General features: G+C 39.5%; 1 protein-coding gene across 1 annotated transcript; it reads left to right on the forward strand.

The window, feature by feature from the left end:
• Positions 1-6276: 6276 nt before the first annotated feature.
• On the forward strand, positions 6277-18346 carry LOC139980151 (thioredoxin-like). The gene is made up of 5 exons (XM_071991587.1): positions 6277-6499; positions 12524-12628; positions 13794-13853; positions 14434-14499; positions 15476-18346. Exons 1-5 carry the CDS (start codon positions 6473-6475, stop codon positions 15536-15538), a joined length of 321 nt encoding a protein of 106 aa, XP_071847688.1. The 5' UTR covers positions 6277-6472; the 3' UTR covers positions 15539-18346.
• The last annotated feature ends 32 nt before the right edge of the window (positions 18347-18378 follow it).

Here is an 18378-nt window from a genome sequence, read left to right on the forward strand (position 1 = left end):
AAAGATACTAAATTGCAAGGCAAATAGTATATATGTTATGTTGAATAAAATCAATTAATTTAATTTTTAAGGAGGTGAATTGTCATTTGTGTAATTATTTTCCTTTCCCTTTTTTAAGGGGGGGGGGGTGGGAATGTTGATGCATTTACTTTGTATCAGATGGTTAGAATTTTGTGAGAAAATAGTTGTGCGACTTTTATACAACAGCAGAACTATTTATTGATATGTGCGTAACATATTGTCTTCTTCAAGTTTGTACAACGCAGCAAACCATGAATGAGCCGGTTACAATGTAAATGTTCAGAATTTAAAAAAAAATTAACGTACCAATATACTTTTCAGAAAGGCTCAAAAAGTTCCCACCGTCCCAAACTTCAACCCGAAAAGAATTTAGTGCATCATTGGTAATAAAATATTCCATATGACAAAACAGTAAGTGAGCAGTTACTGAGATCCACCTGCACAAATTAATTCATAAGCATATGCAGATACCCTTCATCTTGCTCCCCTCCCCTCCCACCCCACTCCCCCTTAGCCTGCTACACCATGAGAAACTAATATCATAACCTGCATTGAAAGCATTACCCAGTAAGCTATGAAATGTGGGGTGGCGTACGGGGCTAGGCCTTTCCATTGCTAGGATATTCATGATAGTCATGCAACCATTCAACCGAGAGGTGCAACCATTCAACATTCTCTGGTGGAGGTCGAAGGTCATTTACAGTCAACAAGAGGCAAAACCTGAAACCCAGCTTGTAAATATTGATATCTCAAGAATAAAACTGGTGAGGAAAATGTCTTCTTTGGCTTGCATCCTTGTAATATTTGCTGGAGTACAAGGTTCCTAACGTTTATCAGTTAAGCCTGACATCAAAAGCTGAAGACAGTTTCAAAAACAGACAGAGGTGTTCCATTCAGAAATTGGCTATTTTAATGCCAGTGTTTAATTTTTCATATGAGGCAAGTAACCACTGGGTGAGCTGTCATTCAGGTTTTATTTTCCATTTATTCAATGGATCATACCATAAATGAAAATATATCATCCATTCAATGTATACTGTTATGTTAACGATGAAGTATGAGGATCAGAATTGTTCAAAGAAAGACAGTACTCTTCTATAAAGTCTCACAGAAATGTATTTGAAGTGAGCATTTGGGAAGGCAGGCTGCCAAGAGACCGGAGCCTGTATTATAATATGCAGTATATACATATCTTATGTGATGGTAATAATGGTATTTATACGCTATAAAATGTAGTTTAGTTGGACGTATAGTATAATAACATTATGTACACATTTTTTTTAAAGATATGTAATAAATACTATCTCGAATTACGAACGAATTACTTGGATTTGCATTTATAATGAACTGATAATTAAACATAAAGGCAGAGATGCAAGAAAGTGAAAACTGCATCATTGTATTTTAATTAAGAAGATTAGTGTTGGTCACAAAGGGAGGGGATTGGATAATCAATGTAGTTGTTAACCGTATAGATAATGCACATAGCAGGCCGACTCAATTTGTAATTTATTTTTACACAATACTAGTCACACCCCCCCCCCACGTCCACCCACCAATCAGATCCCACTATGCTTTTATCTCTCAACTACATGCCCTGAGAACTGCTATGGAGTGTATTTTGATTTTTATCTCCATTTTTATTGTTTCTATGCAGCCTGTGCACCTTAGCACCCTGTGGACGGGTGGCCCCCTGGACGCTTCAGTGCACTGTTGTGCACCTTAGCACCCTGTGGACGGGTGGCCTCCTGGACGCTTCAGTGCACTGTTGTGCACCTTAGCACCATGTGGACGGGTGGCCCCCTGGACGCTTCAGTGCACTGTTGTGCACCTTAGCACCCTGTGGACGGGTGGCCTCCTGGACGCTTCAGTGCACTGTTGTGCACCTTAGCACCATGTGGACGGGTGGCCCCCTGGACGCTTCAGTGCACTGTTGTGCACCTTAGCACCCTGTGGACGGGTGGCCTCCTGGACGCTTCAGTGCACTGTTGTGCACCTTAGCACCCTGTGGACGGGTGGCCTCCTGGACGCTTCAGTGCACTGTTGTGCACCTTAGCACCATGTGGACGGGTGGCCCCCTGGACGCTTCAGTGCACTGTTGTGCACCTTAGCACCCTGTGGACGGGTGGCCTCCTGGACGCTTCAGTGCACTGTTGTGCACCTTAGCACCATGTGGACGGGTGGCCCCCTGGACGCTTCAGTGCACTGTTGTGCACCTTAGCACCCTGTGGACGGGTGGCCTCCTGGACGCTTCAGTGCACTGTTGTGCACCTTAGCACCATGTGGACGGGTGGCCCCCTGGACGCTTCAGTGCACTGTTGTGCACCTTAGCACCCTGTGGACGGGTGGCCTCCTGGACGCTTCAGTGCACTGTTGTGCACCTTAGCACCATGTGGACGGGTGGCCCCCTGGACGCTTCAGTGCACTGTTGTGCACCTTAGCACCCTGTGGACGGGTGGCCTCCTGGACGCTTCAGTGCACTGTTGTGCACCTTAGCACCATGTGGACGGGTGGCCCCCTGGACGCTTCAGTGCACTGTTGTGCACCTTAGCACCCTGTGGACGGGTGGCCTCCTGGACGCTTCAGTGCACTGTTGTGCACCTTAGCACCATGTGGACGGGTGGCCCCCTGGACGCTTCAGTGCACTGTTGTGCACCTTAGCACCCTGTGGACGGATGGCCCCCTGGACGCTTCATTGCACTGTTGTGCACCTTAGCACCCTGTGGACGGGTGGCCCCCTGGACGCTTCAGTGCACTGCTGTGCACCTTAGCACCCTGTGGACGGGTGGCCCCCTGGACGCTTCATTGCACTGTTGTGCACCTTAGCACCCTGTTGACGGATGGCCTCCTGGACGCTTCAGTGCACTGTTGTGCACCTTAGCACCCTGTGGACGGGTGGCCCCCTGGACGCTTCAGTGCACTGTTGTGCACCTTAGCACCCTGTGGACGGATGGCCCCCTGGACGCTTCAGTGCACTTTAGTACACACAAACCTTGAGTACATGCGCACTTTGGTACCCTATAGCTGTGTACCCCACAAAACAATACAGTAAACTACAGTACACCACAGGACACTACACCACAGTACACAGTAGCTTTGATCAATTGCGCGATACAGGAAGGTACAAAATACATATAAATTGTAGCAGGAATGTTGAGATTAGGCGAAAGCTGTTATGACTTCAAAATTAAAGTAAACAACCTCACCCAAACTATCCTTAAAATTTAATAAGATATCAAAACTTAATTTTTTTTTTACTTCACTGGATAAAACCATAACAATCTCATTTTATTAGTAGTTAAATGATGGTTTGTGTGTGTGTGCGTGTGTTATTGTTTTGCTTTTGATTGATGTTTTGTTTGTTCTTGTGTGCATTTTTTTCTATAGGTTCAAAGCATGCACTATCATAGGCGTATGAGGCGGGGGCTGGGGGTGCGGGGAGCTGCAGCCCCCAACCAAACAAATTTGTGGAAATTCGGGCAATATGCTGAGAATTTTTCGTGCACCTACAGAAAGAAAAATAATTTGCAATGTGTTTTTCAATGGTTAAACTGATATAATTATCATCATTATTATTGTAACGACTTACCCAATAATTGTAACCAATATGGAAGGGTAATAACACGGCAAATGATTGTATGTTATTGGCATGCGATGTAACAACCTATGTATGCCTGTATGATATGTACATTAACATGTTGAACGCGCGCGAAATTTTGGTTATATTTTTCGGGCAAGTCGTAACAGCCCCCCCCCCCCAAATCAAATTTGCTGGTACAGCTATTTTTCTTATTGAAGTCTTACATCCTGCTCAGTGGTCCTCCCCCCCCCCCCCTAAAAACAAACCTTAAACATCAAACGGTGATTTCTGTGGCATACTTAGACCAGGGAGACTATTAAAATACTGGTTGCTGACCTGCTGTTGGCAAGATAATAAAATTACAGTGCAGGGGATGAAAGCAGGAGAGTAGGCTAGTATACAGCTCTAAAATAATCCTTGAATTTCGGACAGGGAACTTCGTTGTTTTGACCATGGAGGTAAAAACTGTTTTTACCTCCATGTTTGGACAGGGTTGAACTTGCTAACAAACATGTTTTCCGTAAAGTTTACTATTTAGTGTACCTAATATGGGAATTAATGCAACTATCATAGCCAAAGAACATTATAATCACTTCGTGTAATTTTGAATGTGAATTGCTTTGCACTTCCCGACTAAAGGTCGGATTTATTGAAAGCATATATACGCACCGGCGTATCCAGGATTTTCTTACCCGGGGGTGCGAATTACTATCTAAGCGGAGCGCCACCATAAGTTGGTGCGCAGCGTACAAGAACATTTCTGGTGTTTATACCCCCCAGATCACCGGAAATGACACTTCTCGGACTTGAAAATGACAAACCAGATGTGCACTTTTGCCTGAGAACCAAGTATTTCCCAATAGTTTTTTTTCCCATCCATAACCTTTTTGAAGATTGTCACCAGTCACACATCATGTTCGACCTCATCGCATGTCCTGTGGATCATTGCATTTGTAGGTGATTCTACGTAACGGCCCACCGTGAATACCCGACAGCCCCACTTTTCAAGGTTTTCAGCCCATTATTTGTTCAGAATTTGAAAATTCCCATTTCTCGTGAATAAACTCACTTCAAAACATACCCATAATGTTGCAAAAAATGTCATCTATGGACAACCAATATAGAAAACCTCCTTCAACCCCTAATAGACCGGTCAAAATTACACGAGTAGAGGGAAGTATGATGAGGAAATTTTCGAAAATTCAGACACAGTTAATTTATTGGTTCACAAATATTAAAACCTCCTATAACGGCTATTATAAAACTTGGTTGAAGGAAATAAAAAAAAATAGCAGATATTTCCGAAACCAAGCAATACACACGTAGGAGGCGGGGGGGAGGGGCTGCAGCCCCTCCAACCAAATATTTTGTTCCTGAAAATTAGGGCAATATACTGTGAATTTTTCGGGCACCTACTGAAAGAAAAAAAAATTGCAATGATGTAGCTAAAGGAAATGAATATTTTATAAAATATCTCCTTGATAATTAAAATAAAGTTCTAAGCTTGGCCGACTAATTCGCCATTACTAATGTAAAAGAGAATTTGACATAATTGGACCTCCATGCTTTTTCTCCATCACATAAGACATTTCGACTGCGCAACTTCCACGGACCGTTCGGTACACCATGGCATGCGATGTAATAACTGATGCTTGCTTATATGATATTGACATGTTGAACGCGCGCGAAGCGCGCGAAAAATTTGGTTATATTTTTCGGGCAAGTCGTTACAGCCCCCCAAATCAAATTTGGCTCCTACGCCTTTGACTACACACATCGACAGTTTTGAGGCTGTTCAGGAGCCGCCATTTTCATGCTGCACTGAAATGATGTGATATCTGCTGTTTGCTATACAAATTCGAACAGGCGCGTAGCGAAGAATTTGCCAAGGGAGGGGCGAAGCCTGTAGGCAAACTATCTAAGCGTAGCGCAGCGCCACCATAAGTTGGCGCGAAGCGTACAAGAAAATTTTGGCTGAAAATGCCTTCCAGATCGCTGGAAATGGCACTACCCAGGCCTTGTAAGTTGCATCTAAGCATTTTCTATTTTGAAATTACTAGCGATATCATAAAAAAATATGCCCGGGGGGGGCGATCTCCCCCTTCCCGAAATGCGTCATGTTCCCCGACGACATAGCACAATTGTTTAAGGCGTCCATACACATACAGGCGTTATGATAGACCATAATATAGTATACATATAGATACATTAGTGAGAGAGGAAAAATGGAAACGTCAAAAATGGAGTTGTTGGTGTATGGGGTAGGCCGGGTGAGGCGCACGCCCCTTCCGAAATCCTCGATCCGTCACTGGATACCCGGCCATGTGTATATAATAGGGATCAGCGCTGTAATGATGTCACTGTTCCTCTTTCTCTTCCCGGTGTCTTGGCGTTTTTCTTTTACTCCCTCCTTTTTCTCTCTTTCTTCTTTTTCTTTTCCCTTCCTTCCTCTCCTCTTCCTCTTTTCCCCCCTCTTTTTCGCTTTTTTCTTCTCTTTTTTTCTCTCCTCTTTTCCTTACCCGGGGGTCGCGCGCCCCCAACGCCCCCCCCCCCTGGATACGCGCCTGATACGGTTTACTGTCGCTTTCAAATTCTTGGAAGCGCCGGACTGTTTCGAAATGACGTAATACCTTAAATCCAAAATCGACAATTCATTCTCACCATGTGCGCCGTATAGCAGTTTATGGTGTGGCCATACATAATAAACCAATAACGTTGCTATGCTCCGATCCAGTACGTACAAGTTCGACTGGACGATATATCACTAGTAGTATACTACGTTCGATCGCATTACACACTCACAGTCATACATTTCCCTGTCACTACTTTCTCTCGTTGCAACTCAACTGAGCTGAAGATCACTTATACAAAATGGGAGTCAAGCAGATAGCGAATATGGTAAGATTTGGCACGAATTATATATAGTTTGCCTAGCTAATTTCTGCGGGTTAAAGACAGAAAACATGGTTGGGTGAGATTGGCGATACCTGACTTTTTCTGAAGTTAGCCAGTACTAGCCTAGCCTAGGCAGGTAACTTACGTGTAATGACAGACAAAGTTGGAATCAGACTAAGCAAACGTTAGGACTGACAATTTTAGCCTAAAGTTATACTTCTAGGCCATAGTCTAATGCTAGTTACTAGTTAGTGTATAACAATGATTACAGGCCTAGATTTTTCCAATGTTAGTCATTTAGGACTTAAGTTGGAAGAATGCATTGCGAAAACAGGTGCCAAAACACATATTTTTACGAATTTTACCAACGTAACCATGTGAGAGCTGTAAGGGGTTTTACTTTCATTATAAGTATAAAGTTCTTACAACTTATCAAATTTCAGGGTTTCATTTTGTTTATTTCACTTATTTTCTTTTTTACAATTAGGCCTAGGCCTACATCTACAATAATGAATTATACCAATGTCAAAGAAAGAAAAAAAGCATGGAAAATCTTGCTTTTCTAAATATTAATTTATGAGCTTGTAAAGTTGCTGTGATATACAAAAACGGTCGTCTTTCACGGCCAATATAAACTCAAAACTCGTCACGTCAAAAAAATCTGATTATTTTTTCTAGAAGACATATAGTACCACCCTGTTAGTACAAAATATTTCTGGAGGATATTTTGCCTTATATGTTAATGAAATATCTTCAAAGTTTGGTACTTTAACAAAAACCTGTTTTGCTATTCCGGTACATGTTTTTGAGCGTGGGTATTGTACTTCAAGGTCATTCAGTTCAATACTGTGAAGATTTCAATGTCATTTAAACACCTAATATTTGAAATGTAATACACTTAATTAAAAGACTGTACTATAAAACGTATGTCAATCAATACATTAGTACTGTACATGTTAGTGTTTACACGGGTCCAAAAATCGGGAACCGGGTACCCGAGGGCCGTTACCCGTTGGGTATCCGGGTACCCGGAAAAAAAATTTGTTTACCCTCGTGTATCACGATTTTCAAGAAATTACATATTGGATGCTGTAATAAATGCATTATATTCTCTACTGACAATGTTTTTATGTTCAAATACGTAGGTGTAAGATCAGGTATTAAACCTCCCTCAATAATTTTTATTTGCTTCTGTTTCTTTCATTAACTTGTTAATAAATAAATTATTTAATTATAATTAGCATTACTACTAACATCGCACTGCCGCCGCTGCTTATGCTAGCTCGTGCACGTGTATTGGATCAAACCATATAGATATCCAATTTAGCTCTTAAACAGTTGTTAATACTACTAGGATGGTGACTTCGAAGTTCGCCCACTTAAGACTTAAAACACCCCAAAACTAAATCTTCTGGTATAAATCATTTGAAAATATACTTCATACGGTGGGAGAATTTTGTTATAGTACGATACACGGCCAAACTTTCTTTCCTGCAAACTGTTTTCACGTTGTTTTCCAAGAAAATTCTTCGTGATTGTGGAACTGGTATTTCTTGCTAGAGTATTGCGAATTTCGGCCACGCAACCTACAGTGTAGCGCTGGTAAAAATTGGTGGCGCTGTTGCTCTTTCAGTAATTATAACAGACTTCATAGATTTTCATCATTTTATTGACAAATATGTAAGTAATTTCTTGCACACGGGTCATTTTGGAGAGAAAATAATTGTAGCTTCGTACTTTTTGGTGAAATTTGGCTCTTCCTGTAGGTTTTCATGGTGAAAATCGTGTATTTCTTAGGGTGCCCGAACTTCGCAGTATGGCGAACTTCGCAATACTGACTATACTACTATCTATTATGCAGGCCCAAAGTTCTCATTAGCCGCGAGATTGCGCGATTCGCGCAATTTGATCGCTTTTGGAATTATAAACGATTAGCAAAAAGCCACTTGCGATTACTATTTTTTAGTTATCCCGTCTATAATCCATAAACATCACGTAAAATTCCTTGTCAGCCTTTCCTTTTTTTAAATAAATGAATGAATAGATAATAATTTCTTCCACATGGTAGCCTAACACCACATTAAGTCAATGAGAAATCTAGCTAAGCCTAACCATCTGTTTATTTGCTGGAGATGTGACGCAGTTATAAGACATCCATGGAATACTTTCGTAATTGCTGTTACGTTCGACCACATGGTTGCCTAACACCACACTAAGTCAATGGGGGCAGTCTAGCCTAGCCATCTGTTTATTAGCTGAAATTGTGACGTAGTTATAAGATATCTATGGAAAGCTTTCGTTATTGCTGTTATCTTCGGACACATGGTAGCTTAACAACACACTAAGTCTTTGGGAAATCAGCCTAACCATCGGTTTGCATTTTTTTTTAAACAATCACACTTTGCGTAGGCCTATGATTCGGGTAATAAATTAGGAACCGGGTAGTATCGCGTCGAACGGGCCCCTCGTTATTGCTGTTTTCTTCGACCACATTGTAGCCTAACACCACACTAAGTCAATGGGAAATCTACCTAACCGTCGGTTTGCCAATTTTTTTAATTTTTTAATTTTTTAAATCACACTTTGCTTAGGATTCGGGTAATAAATTAGGAACCGGGTAGTATCACGTCGGGCGGGTACCCGGGTACCCGGATAACCCGTGCAAACACTAGTACATGTAAAGAGTGTATTATAAAAAAGTTTGGTTAGTTGCAGGAGTTTTCCAGACTTCGTTAAATATATTTATCTACAGTTTTCAAAGCTTGCTAACGGGGAGATCAACTAAGTCATCTGTTTTGTTTTATAACATTAAGTGCATAATCTAGCTTTTATACTGTGCATTCTAAGGGGTTTTGCGTGGGTGGGGGGATGGGGAGGTTTGGTGAGTTTAGGCTCAATCATTATGGGGCCTTGAAAGTCTCCAGACCACAGGTGTAAAATATATTTCCTGTTTTAGATGCAAAATGCACTCATGTAAGCCTTTGTAAGGAAGAACTGCATCTCCTGCCGTGCTTGCATTTCTGGACACTTTAAAACTTCAGCTGTTTTCAGATTGCCGGAAATATGTTTTGTCTTCGTCAGAGGTGTATGGTGCAATGAAATACGAGCATTCTTTAATAGCTTTTTGCAAGTAACAAGTGACTCCTCAAGAGAAATATATTCCACTTGTTGCTTGCTTTACCCATACACCATGGTATTCAAAAGTATTTGTAATGAGAAATATTGTAGGTCACACCATGGTCACACTCACAAATAGTACTTATCATGAAATAGGTGGCAAAATTGCAGATATTTTATAAATACAATAAAAAATGAGAACTTGGTTTTGACAATCCCTTAATATGGATGAAGGCAAGTGTATGTAAGTTCTGCCAACATATGTATATACTGTAAATGTGTCATGTGTGGAGAAATTTCTTTCTGCTGTCAATGTTATTTGTACAGTAGATCAGGTGTATATTTTGTAACTGTACATCCCGGTGATACCCAGAAAAAATGCTTAGTCACCATAGAGGCTGTATGAACGTATGACCTGTGTGATTGCTGTCTCATCACTGCTCAAGGATATACTTGAACAGGAACTTTAATATGTGGCACTGGTATCAAGGTACAGTTTACTTTACTGTAGTAGTGACCGAGCTTGTCAGTGTTGTAATACACAGACCTGTCTTAATCTTGAAGTAATACAGTTCTGTATAAACAGTGGGAAGTATGTCTTGATCTTTGTAATTGATGATGATAAACTTCTTAGTAACAGTGATTACTGTACAGTATTTACATTCTTCAAAGAGATATGGTGTGTGTGTGTTTGGGGGGGGAGGGGGGAGTGTGGGGGGACTGAGGGAAAGAGAGAGGATTGTCATTGCAGAGCATTTGGTAGTTTCAATCTGTTACTCAAAAACAGATTTGACACAGGTTTCGTTTGTGTTTCTCTGGTATTGGTTGCTTGCTTGCTTTACGTACACACTGTGCGTTAAAAGGATTGTCTGGTGGCCCAAAGAAGTTACCTTAAAAAATAGTAAATAATTTTCCAAACATGTTGTCAAAGTATGAGAACGCTAATGTTGCGTTTGACAGAGAAACGATTTTTTAATCGTTATGGATAGACATTTCAAATATGATTTGAACAGTACAATACGTGACGTCAGCTCTGCCATAGCAGATTGCGTCATAACCCACCCTCCGCTCAGTACCTATACGGTAATCACAACAAAAACAGCGTGTGTATACAGATAAATTTCTTCCTTAATTTCCGGTGAAATTTCTTAAAAATTAGATATGTTTTCAAAAACTCCTTAAGCCACCATGTACTTGAGCGGTGGTTCCGTGGTCTTTGTGTAACACAAGGTAAATTTTAACAGCAGGCTCTTCGTTGTTTATACATCGCGGTATCCAGCTCCAGCGCGAAGAATGTTCGCGTGTATAGGCTACCCTAACGTTTACAATCGGACAGTTCTGCGATGACATCGATCCCGCCAAGTTTCATCTTTCGGTTTAACGATTACTTTATAAGTTTCCTTTTACTTTTAATTTGATCCGTGAATTTTATTTCAGCGAGTTCGAAGAACAGTTAATGAACTGTGGTTTGAGTGTGAGTGTACTATGTGTAACGCTATACAAGTACACCAACTGAGCATCGTAGTATATACGTTCGCGAGTATGTACGTTATATATATGAGGCAATTCAATGTGCTTACACGTGAGTTAATTTGCTGCGGAATTGGGAGTGCTAACTTCAAGTCGCCTGTTTTGCCTATCTGCAAGCACTACGTCAAACACCATATTGAAGCGTTCGAACAAACGGTACTTTTGGTGAGAAACTGGTGAATTTGAAAACCAGATTTCTACAAGAAGAAAATGTCGAATGGGGACAATTTTTACATGGTTAGAAAGAGAAAAATAATAACTACAAGGACAATGTATCAAAATCTTCCACCAGACAATTCCTTTAAGTGTGAATTTTTACTCTATAGTGTTATGATTAGTGGTAAATGCTTACAGTACATAAGGATACAATTCATATTGTAGTATTTAGCATACCAGCTATATATTGAACTGTACAACAACACAATGTACCATTATAACTTCTCAATACTGTTTGGTTTACTTACTTACTGCAGTTGCTCTTGTTACAAAGCTGTTAAATACCATTTATACCCCTTACCAAGGTCAGGCCTTACAGTCGAAGTATGATGCACAATACTTGGCTGTACAATACAGTTGAAAATATTAGCTCTCCTTTACAATACATGTACAATATATATAGCTGGCAAATGTATAAGACATACATACATGGCCGCACATATGAAATACATAAAGAATTACAGTAAAAGGGTTACACTGTGCCATTACAGTTGAAATATTATATCTCCTGTACATACATGCAATTCATATCGCTGGCACATATATTATAATACATACATACATGGTACATGTATATAACATATAGTACTACAGTACTATAGAGTATACAGTAGAAGCTCTTCTAACAATGAGATACTGTGCAGTATTACTGTACAGTGCTAAAGGAAGGGATTTATTTAGTGTTCCAATGTTGTGTAGCAATGTGGATTTTTATGAAAATTTGGGATGCCATTACCAGATAAATGATTCCCTGGTATAGCAGTTTGCGTCACAGAATAGTTATTATTCCCCAGTGATAAAGTACAGTGACTGTATCATACACAGAACTTTAGTCTTAAAGAACATTTATATTCAAAATGATAGAGCGCCATATAGCAATATACCGTACTAACAAGGAAGTGTGTATCATTGTCTGAAATTATTTGGAGAAAGTTACTGTAATTTGCACATGTAATGCCTGTTTTCAGCAAATTTAAGTTAAGTGTAACTTAGTAAGCTAGGCCTAGTTGAGTTGGATATATATATATATATATATATATGGCTGAAACTGTGGAACAGAGCACAAACAATGTAAATGCTTGTATCTTAATTATTTAGATTACGAGTGCTATTATTCCCTCATATATGCTATTAAATGGTTTGTTTCTGTCGAACCATCTACAGGCTGAATTGGACGCTGCTTTGAAAGAGGCTGGTGACAAACTGGTGATTGTGGATTTCTACGCTGAATGGTGTGGTCCGTGCAAGAGGATCGCTCCAGACATTAAGGTAAGTTCTTATAAGTTTGAGCAAACCAGGATTTTGCTTGAGCAATTTTGGCAGTTCAGGGAATAAATTTAGTGTTTCATTTTGGAGAAGCAGTTTTTGAAGGGTCTGAAGTGATAACATGTTATGATTCCTGTGTACAGTTACAAATACTGCTAGATAGGTCTCTGCGCTTGTATACAGTCTATAGCAACTTGTCCATTTTGCACAGCATTCGTGTTGCCATATCGGATAAATTATTTCCTGCGGTGATGTCTGAAGGCATAGTACCTCTTGGTACATCTGAAATATAAGTGTACAGTAATACTATAGATATTTACAAAAGGTCTACAAAGAGTGTGATTATTGTACAAGTCTGTATTTGTAAAATTGGCAAAACTGCATGGGTGTGATCAACCTCTTTGCATGAATGCTCACAAATTCCAGATCAGATCCATCAATTGCGATGTCCATTTCAGAGGAGGATTCTTATCTCGCAATAGCAATCAACATTGTACGTTGAAGTCGTGAACGGCTGGGGAACACTTGATCCCGAGATCTCTGGTTAGCGACCCCGGTCAATTCCACTTAAACACAGTGTGACTCAAGTCTTGAATTATGCGGCTTTGCTGTACGTCTGTCGTAGTAACTACAGTAGCTAATTGATTTGTAAACAATCTTCATGAATCATGACCTTTACGTGTTTGCATAATACTCCTTCATGTTGACCCTCCGCCCATTCTCAAATGTTGAATGTGTCGGCGCTTGGCTTTGTTACATGATACCCAAGCGCGAAAGTCATATCCTGATCCCTGTTGCATCCTCCAATGTGATTAAGGCCTCTGTATTATACCTTGGCATGGATTGATCTAGTAGCCATCTTAGTTGATTGGAAGGCATCATGGTGGGGTGTGGCACCAAAGGAGCACCCATAAGATGATACACATGTGATTGTACATTGTTATATCTGTAGTCCCAAGATATTCAAGTCTGTATGTATCATTTAAACTGTAAATAGAATCATATATGATTCTGTATTAACTGCAATAGTGCAGTACAGTGCTGCCAGATTAAAGTTTCTGTAGAATAATGTCATGGTGCACCCAGGGCAGTTCCACGAGTACCCGTACGGTATGTCACGTGTCAGGCCGCATGTATAATTCTGTTTTTCTTTCTTTCTTTTCCAAAGAAACTTGCTGAAGAACATACCGACGTTGTCTTTCTCAAAGTCGATGTAGATGAAGCAGAAGTAAGTCCATACTCTTTTAAGCCATCCTCCAATATCGGCTCGTTATAAAAAACATGTCGAAATGGTCAATCAGCCTATAACAAAATTATGGTAGAGAATATCGATCTGTTTCCGTTTTCAAGATCTTTACCTTTCAATCAAAGTGTTTTAATAATACTTCATTCCTCTCTTACCTGTCTCCCATACATATGCACTCTAGTCTTGCCAAGCCGAAGAACTGGTGACGTTCTTGCTCTGGACCACCGATTACCCTGACTTCTTACAATTCAGAAGCCTTACACATAAATTTACCAGATTATCATCCATTCATTTGAAGATATTTACCTATCAAAACAAAGCAAGTGTTCTGTAAGACCCTCCCTTCCCCCCCCCCCCCCCCAAAAAAAACAACTCAGACTGTATGAGGACATTTTTTCCTCAGTTCCAGGCCTACGAGTGAACTTTTTAGCACTGTACTCCCTCTACGGCTAAATTTTCAAAGGAATGAAAGTGACAAATGACCTGATGAAATTTAAATTAAATGTGCTTTATCATACCTGTATGTGCTTGACTTGATACTTTGATCTGTTGTTATATCTAGGATGTCGCAGCAGCTAAGGGAATTGAAGCAATGCCGACATTCCACTTCTACAAATCTGGAGATAAGGTAAGAAACTGTTCAATAATCCTTCGGCGGTAGAGTCAACGAATATGATCAAAGTTGAAGTCTTGTCCAAACATTCTTTGTTTGGTAAACCCTCTTTTCACCTCGATAATCTAGGCGACCCTCTCTGCGGGGGAATGTTGTGGTCTGGGAATGTGGGCCTACTGGCAGGAGGCATGCCCCCCCCTCACATTTTGAGTTATCCAGTAGTTTTGCAACTTTTGGAGTAAGTGATGTTCAAGAGGTTTCCACTTTTTTTCACAAAATATTGGCAATGTGCTTGCTCGCCTCCAAATTTTTGGCAACCCCCAGTTTGAAATACTCAGTTAATTCTTTAGATCATAACCACAAGAGAAACATGATTTTGATCATCATTTCCTGGTTACCCAATCAAGATTATGAGAGTGAACCATGATCTTGCTCGCAACCACATAAGAGGATTAGGATCTGGGTGCCATCAGATCATATAACAATCTCAACAATCCCATGTGAACACACTGTTGATAGCTTGCTCCCCTTGATACAGTGCAGTTTGCCACTTAATAATATATGTAGTCGGAATGTTAGCACATTCCATGAAATAATTGCTTCCTGTACGTATGTTTGACCTTTATTTTTCTATCGATACCCTTGAATTGATTTTTGATAGCTTCCCTTGAAACTGAAACAGTTTGCGACTTTATAACATAGTTGGAATGTGACATAATTTCTTTCTGTATGTTGACCTTCCTCTTTCGATTGCAAGAAAGGAACAATTAAGATTCTAAATATTTTAAAAGAAGAAGAAAAAATTCCTAAGCTGTTAGTCATGATGCTAACTGTAGCCCAGAAATTTTGAGGTAAAAAGTCCAAATTTTGTGGCAGAAAGTCAATTCAATGTCCCCTACGGGCCACTGTATGACGCCGCCAATTCAGGATGAATTATTATCAAACCCACTGGGTCCCTTTCTTCTATTGTCTGTTTTGTTTGTCTTTTCAGGTAGTTGAGTTTACAGGAGCTAACTTAGAACAACTGAAGAAACATTTGGACGAGCTGAAGTAATTGTCTTGACATATTCCTGAAGTGCACCAAACCTTCTCCTATGGGTTCGGTAAACTATGAGGTGGCAATAGTTATGAGACCGCCCTCTTTTTTCCACATCTTGTATATTTCACTGGAATTTTGTTTTAGTTGTTCTTCCATGTAGTCTAAGAATTGGGTTTATGAGAGGATATTCATTCCTATATTTTTCAACATATTGTTTTAGATTCTTTACTCTCTCATGACTGTAGAGTGTGTAGGTTCAGCCAATGAGAACACGACTAACCTTGATTGCCATGGAAACTACCTTTCCCGCTCTTTTCTGTTTTAGTTGTACGTTGAGCCGGTGTGCTTTTCTGATTTACTGTTGGATTGTTAACCTAGTCGAAATTGGTAGCATACCCTTATCAAGTCAATTTTATGAATGAATTTTGAAAATCTTTTTTTTCTATTTGATGACGTACTGTAAATGTAGTCATGAGTTTGCTCATAAGATCAGGGTCGGACCGTGACAACGCTGTTTATGGGGTTACCTTTTGTGACTTTGTTATTCTACAATGGGGAAGCTTGGTGTTACTCATGAAGATACAGACAGACAGACAGACAGACAGGCAGACAGACAGACTTCGGTCTTGAAATAATGTTATGCAAGTTTTAAATGACTCTTTATTCCTTTTATAAAGCATGAACCAGGGTTAGATTTTAATTATCCTATCACTTGGCAGCTGGCTGCATCACTCCAGTAACGAAAAAATTGAGGTCTTTCATCTTACTCCATCTTCTCTGATGGACAGTAACACAAAAACTTATTTAAGTTTTGGGCAGCCGTACAAATATTAGTTACCTACTATAACATTTCATCAAAAACTTCTTTCGTTTCTTTGCTTTGTATCTTTGGTAAAAATTCCTGTCGTTGAATTCGGAATGTGTTCTTGTTTGATAAATGCCATTGTTATATATGTGCCTCCTAGCGGAATTCTCAAAGCCAAAGCAAGATTATATTCTTTGCTTAGATTATAATGAAGTATTGTTCCATATGTTCTTAGTCTTCGATATCGAATCTCCGTTCGTAAACATCAGACGTCCCAGGCTTTCAATATGGAATTTTTATCTGACAAGTGTCAGCTCTATTAAAGTATATCGATTCTTATCAAATTATATCAAATTTTAAGGAAAAAAGGCCATGTTCAGTCTTCTATGTATACTTCTCGTTCTTGTTATGGACTCCCTGTTTAATATGCAATCATGTTAAGAAACGAATAATTCAGTTACTATAGACATGTAGTTACATCTGTCCTTTGATCATGCCTGCCAATAAATTTGAATGGAAGATGCAGGCTTGCATCAGAAAAGTCTTGTCGCAAGTCTGTCTTGGTGGCGAGCATGCGAGCGATTGTACGAAAAATATCTCCATAGCGAAGATCACAACAGTTGTTGGATATTTCATTAACAGGGTGTTACTTTGAACGAGCCATGCTGTAATCATTGTTTCAACTAATCATGTTTTATTTTAGTCCTTGTTAATTTTAACGCAGCTGAGAAAGAGGTGTTGAATTGAGTCTTATCGAAAGTTAAGACTCCTCGATATGAATAAGTGGAGACTCTGGTCTCAAATTTTCCTTTTTTCTTTCATTTTTCCCTTCAAATTATGCAGGATTTCAAACAATTATTGAAAAGGTTCGGTCTCCAAAGATAAAAATTGTGATAATTTTGTTCAGAGGTATGGTAAGAATCCCCTTAAAGGAGAAGGACAAAACTAGTCGCCATTGACAACAAAAAAACACAACCCTTTGCGGCTCTTGGATAACTCAATATCCCGGCTTCCAAGGTGATTTTGGTATTCTGTGGAGTAGGTTCCGGTAGAGCTTTGTAGGCAATCGTTTCATTTTGAATAAAAGGAATAGATCAACTAAGCACATCCTACCTTAACATCCACAGTATGAAAACAGGAAAAAGCAAATTAATTTCATGGATATAATTTTGTTCATGTCCCTCGTAGGCGATGGCAATAAAATGATTAAACGGGGATGGCCAACTCTTATCTTGGAAATCATGCCGTTTTATTTCAATGCTAGCCCTTTGTCTCATTTCATTTAAGGCCAAGTTGGTTAAGTACTCTGTCACACCTTCATCCCTGTGAATTATTTCAAAACAGGTGGTCGCTCTTTCAAACATTTGTTTTCATTCGTGGTGGAAATCTGATTGAAGATAAAACATGTAGAGACCAATTGACCATTTTGTAGGAAAAGAAAAATGTGTGTTTTGGAATACCTTGATCATTGTTATTATCTTGAAAATGATACCAGCCAATGATGTCCATGGATTATTGGTTCAGTTAAAATCCTGCCATCCCTCATTCTCTATTTCCAGTGTAACATAGGCTTTAGCCTGCCACATTTGTGTATCCCAGCTTTCTTTGTGAAGTTTCAAATATTAGTATATTGATAGTTAGAAAACCACTGTGCCTTTTTAAAAATGATCTGTTTTAATCCACAAATTTGCAATCACCCCCATTCTATTTGGGCTACCCTTAAGTACTTTAGTATAAAGTCAATATTGTAAGATTTGAGTTTTATGCTGGATATTATGGTATTTTTCTACTCAGAAACACCCATTGGGATCATGTTATTCTTCAGAATTAAAATTAAATCATAAAGTAACACAAGTCCTTTTGCTTCATATTTTTGGTTACCAATCTCTGTCATTGGTTGTTTCTCAGGGAAGAGGTTTAAATAGAAACAAATGTACTTTTTTCCTCTGATGGAGTGCTGTATGTTCTATTTCATTGATAAAGGAATTACTCAGAACAATACAATGGGATTAAAAGCAGTGAATTGTTTTGTTTTTCTGTGTTATCTTTC

This window comes from Apostichopus japonicus, chromosome 2 (genome assembly GCF_037975245.1).
Source record: "Apostichopus japonicus isolate 1M-3 chromosome 2, ASM3797524v1, whole genome shotgun sequence".
NCBI classification, from domain to species: Eukaryota; Metazoa; Echinodermata; class Holothuroidea; order Aspidochirotida; family Stichopodidae; genus Apostichopus; species Apostichopus japonicus.

Excerpts from the sequence above, each read along its gene's own strand:
- LOC139980151 (XM_071991587.1), top strand. The coding sequence starts at position 6,473 with ATGGGAGTCAAGCAGATAGCGAATATG. Across the intron at positions 6,500-12,523 it reads TCAAGCAGATAGCGAATATG|GCTGAATTGGACGCTGCTTT; the intron begins GTAAGATTTGGC and ends AACCATCTACAG. Across the intron at positions 14,500-15,475 it reads TCTACAAATCTGGAGATAAG|GTAGTTGAGTTTACAGGAGC; the intron begins GTAAGAAACTGT and ends TTGTCTTTTCAG.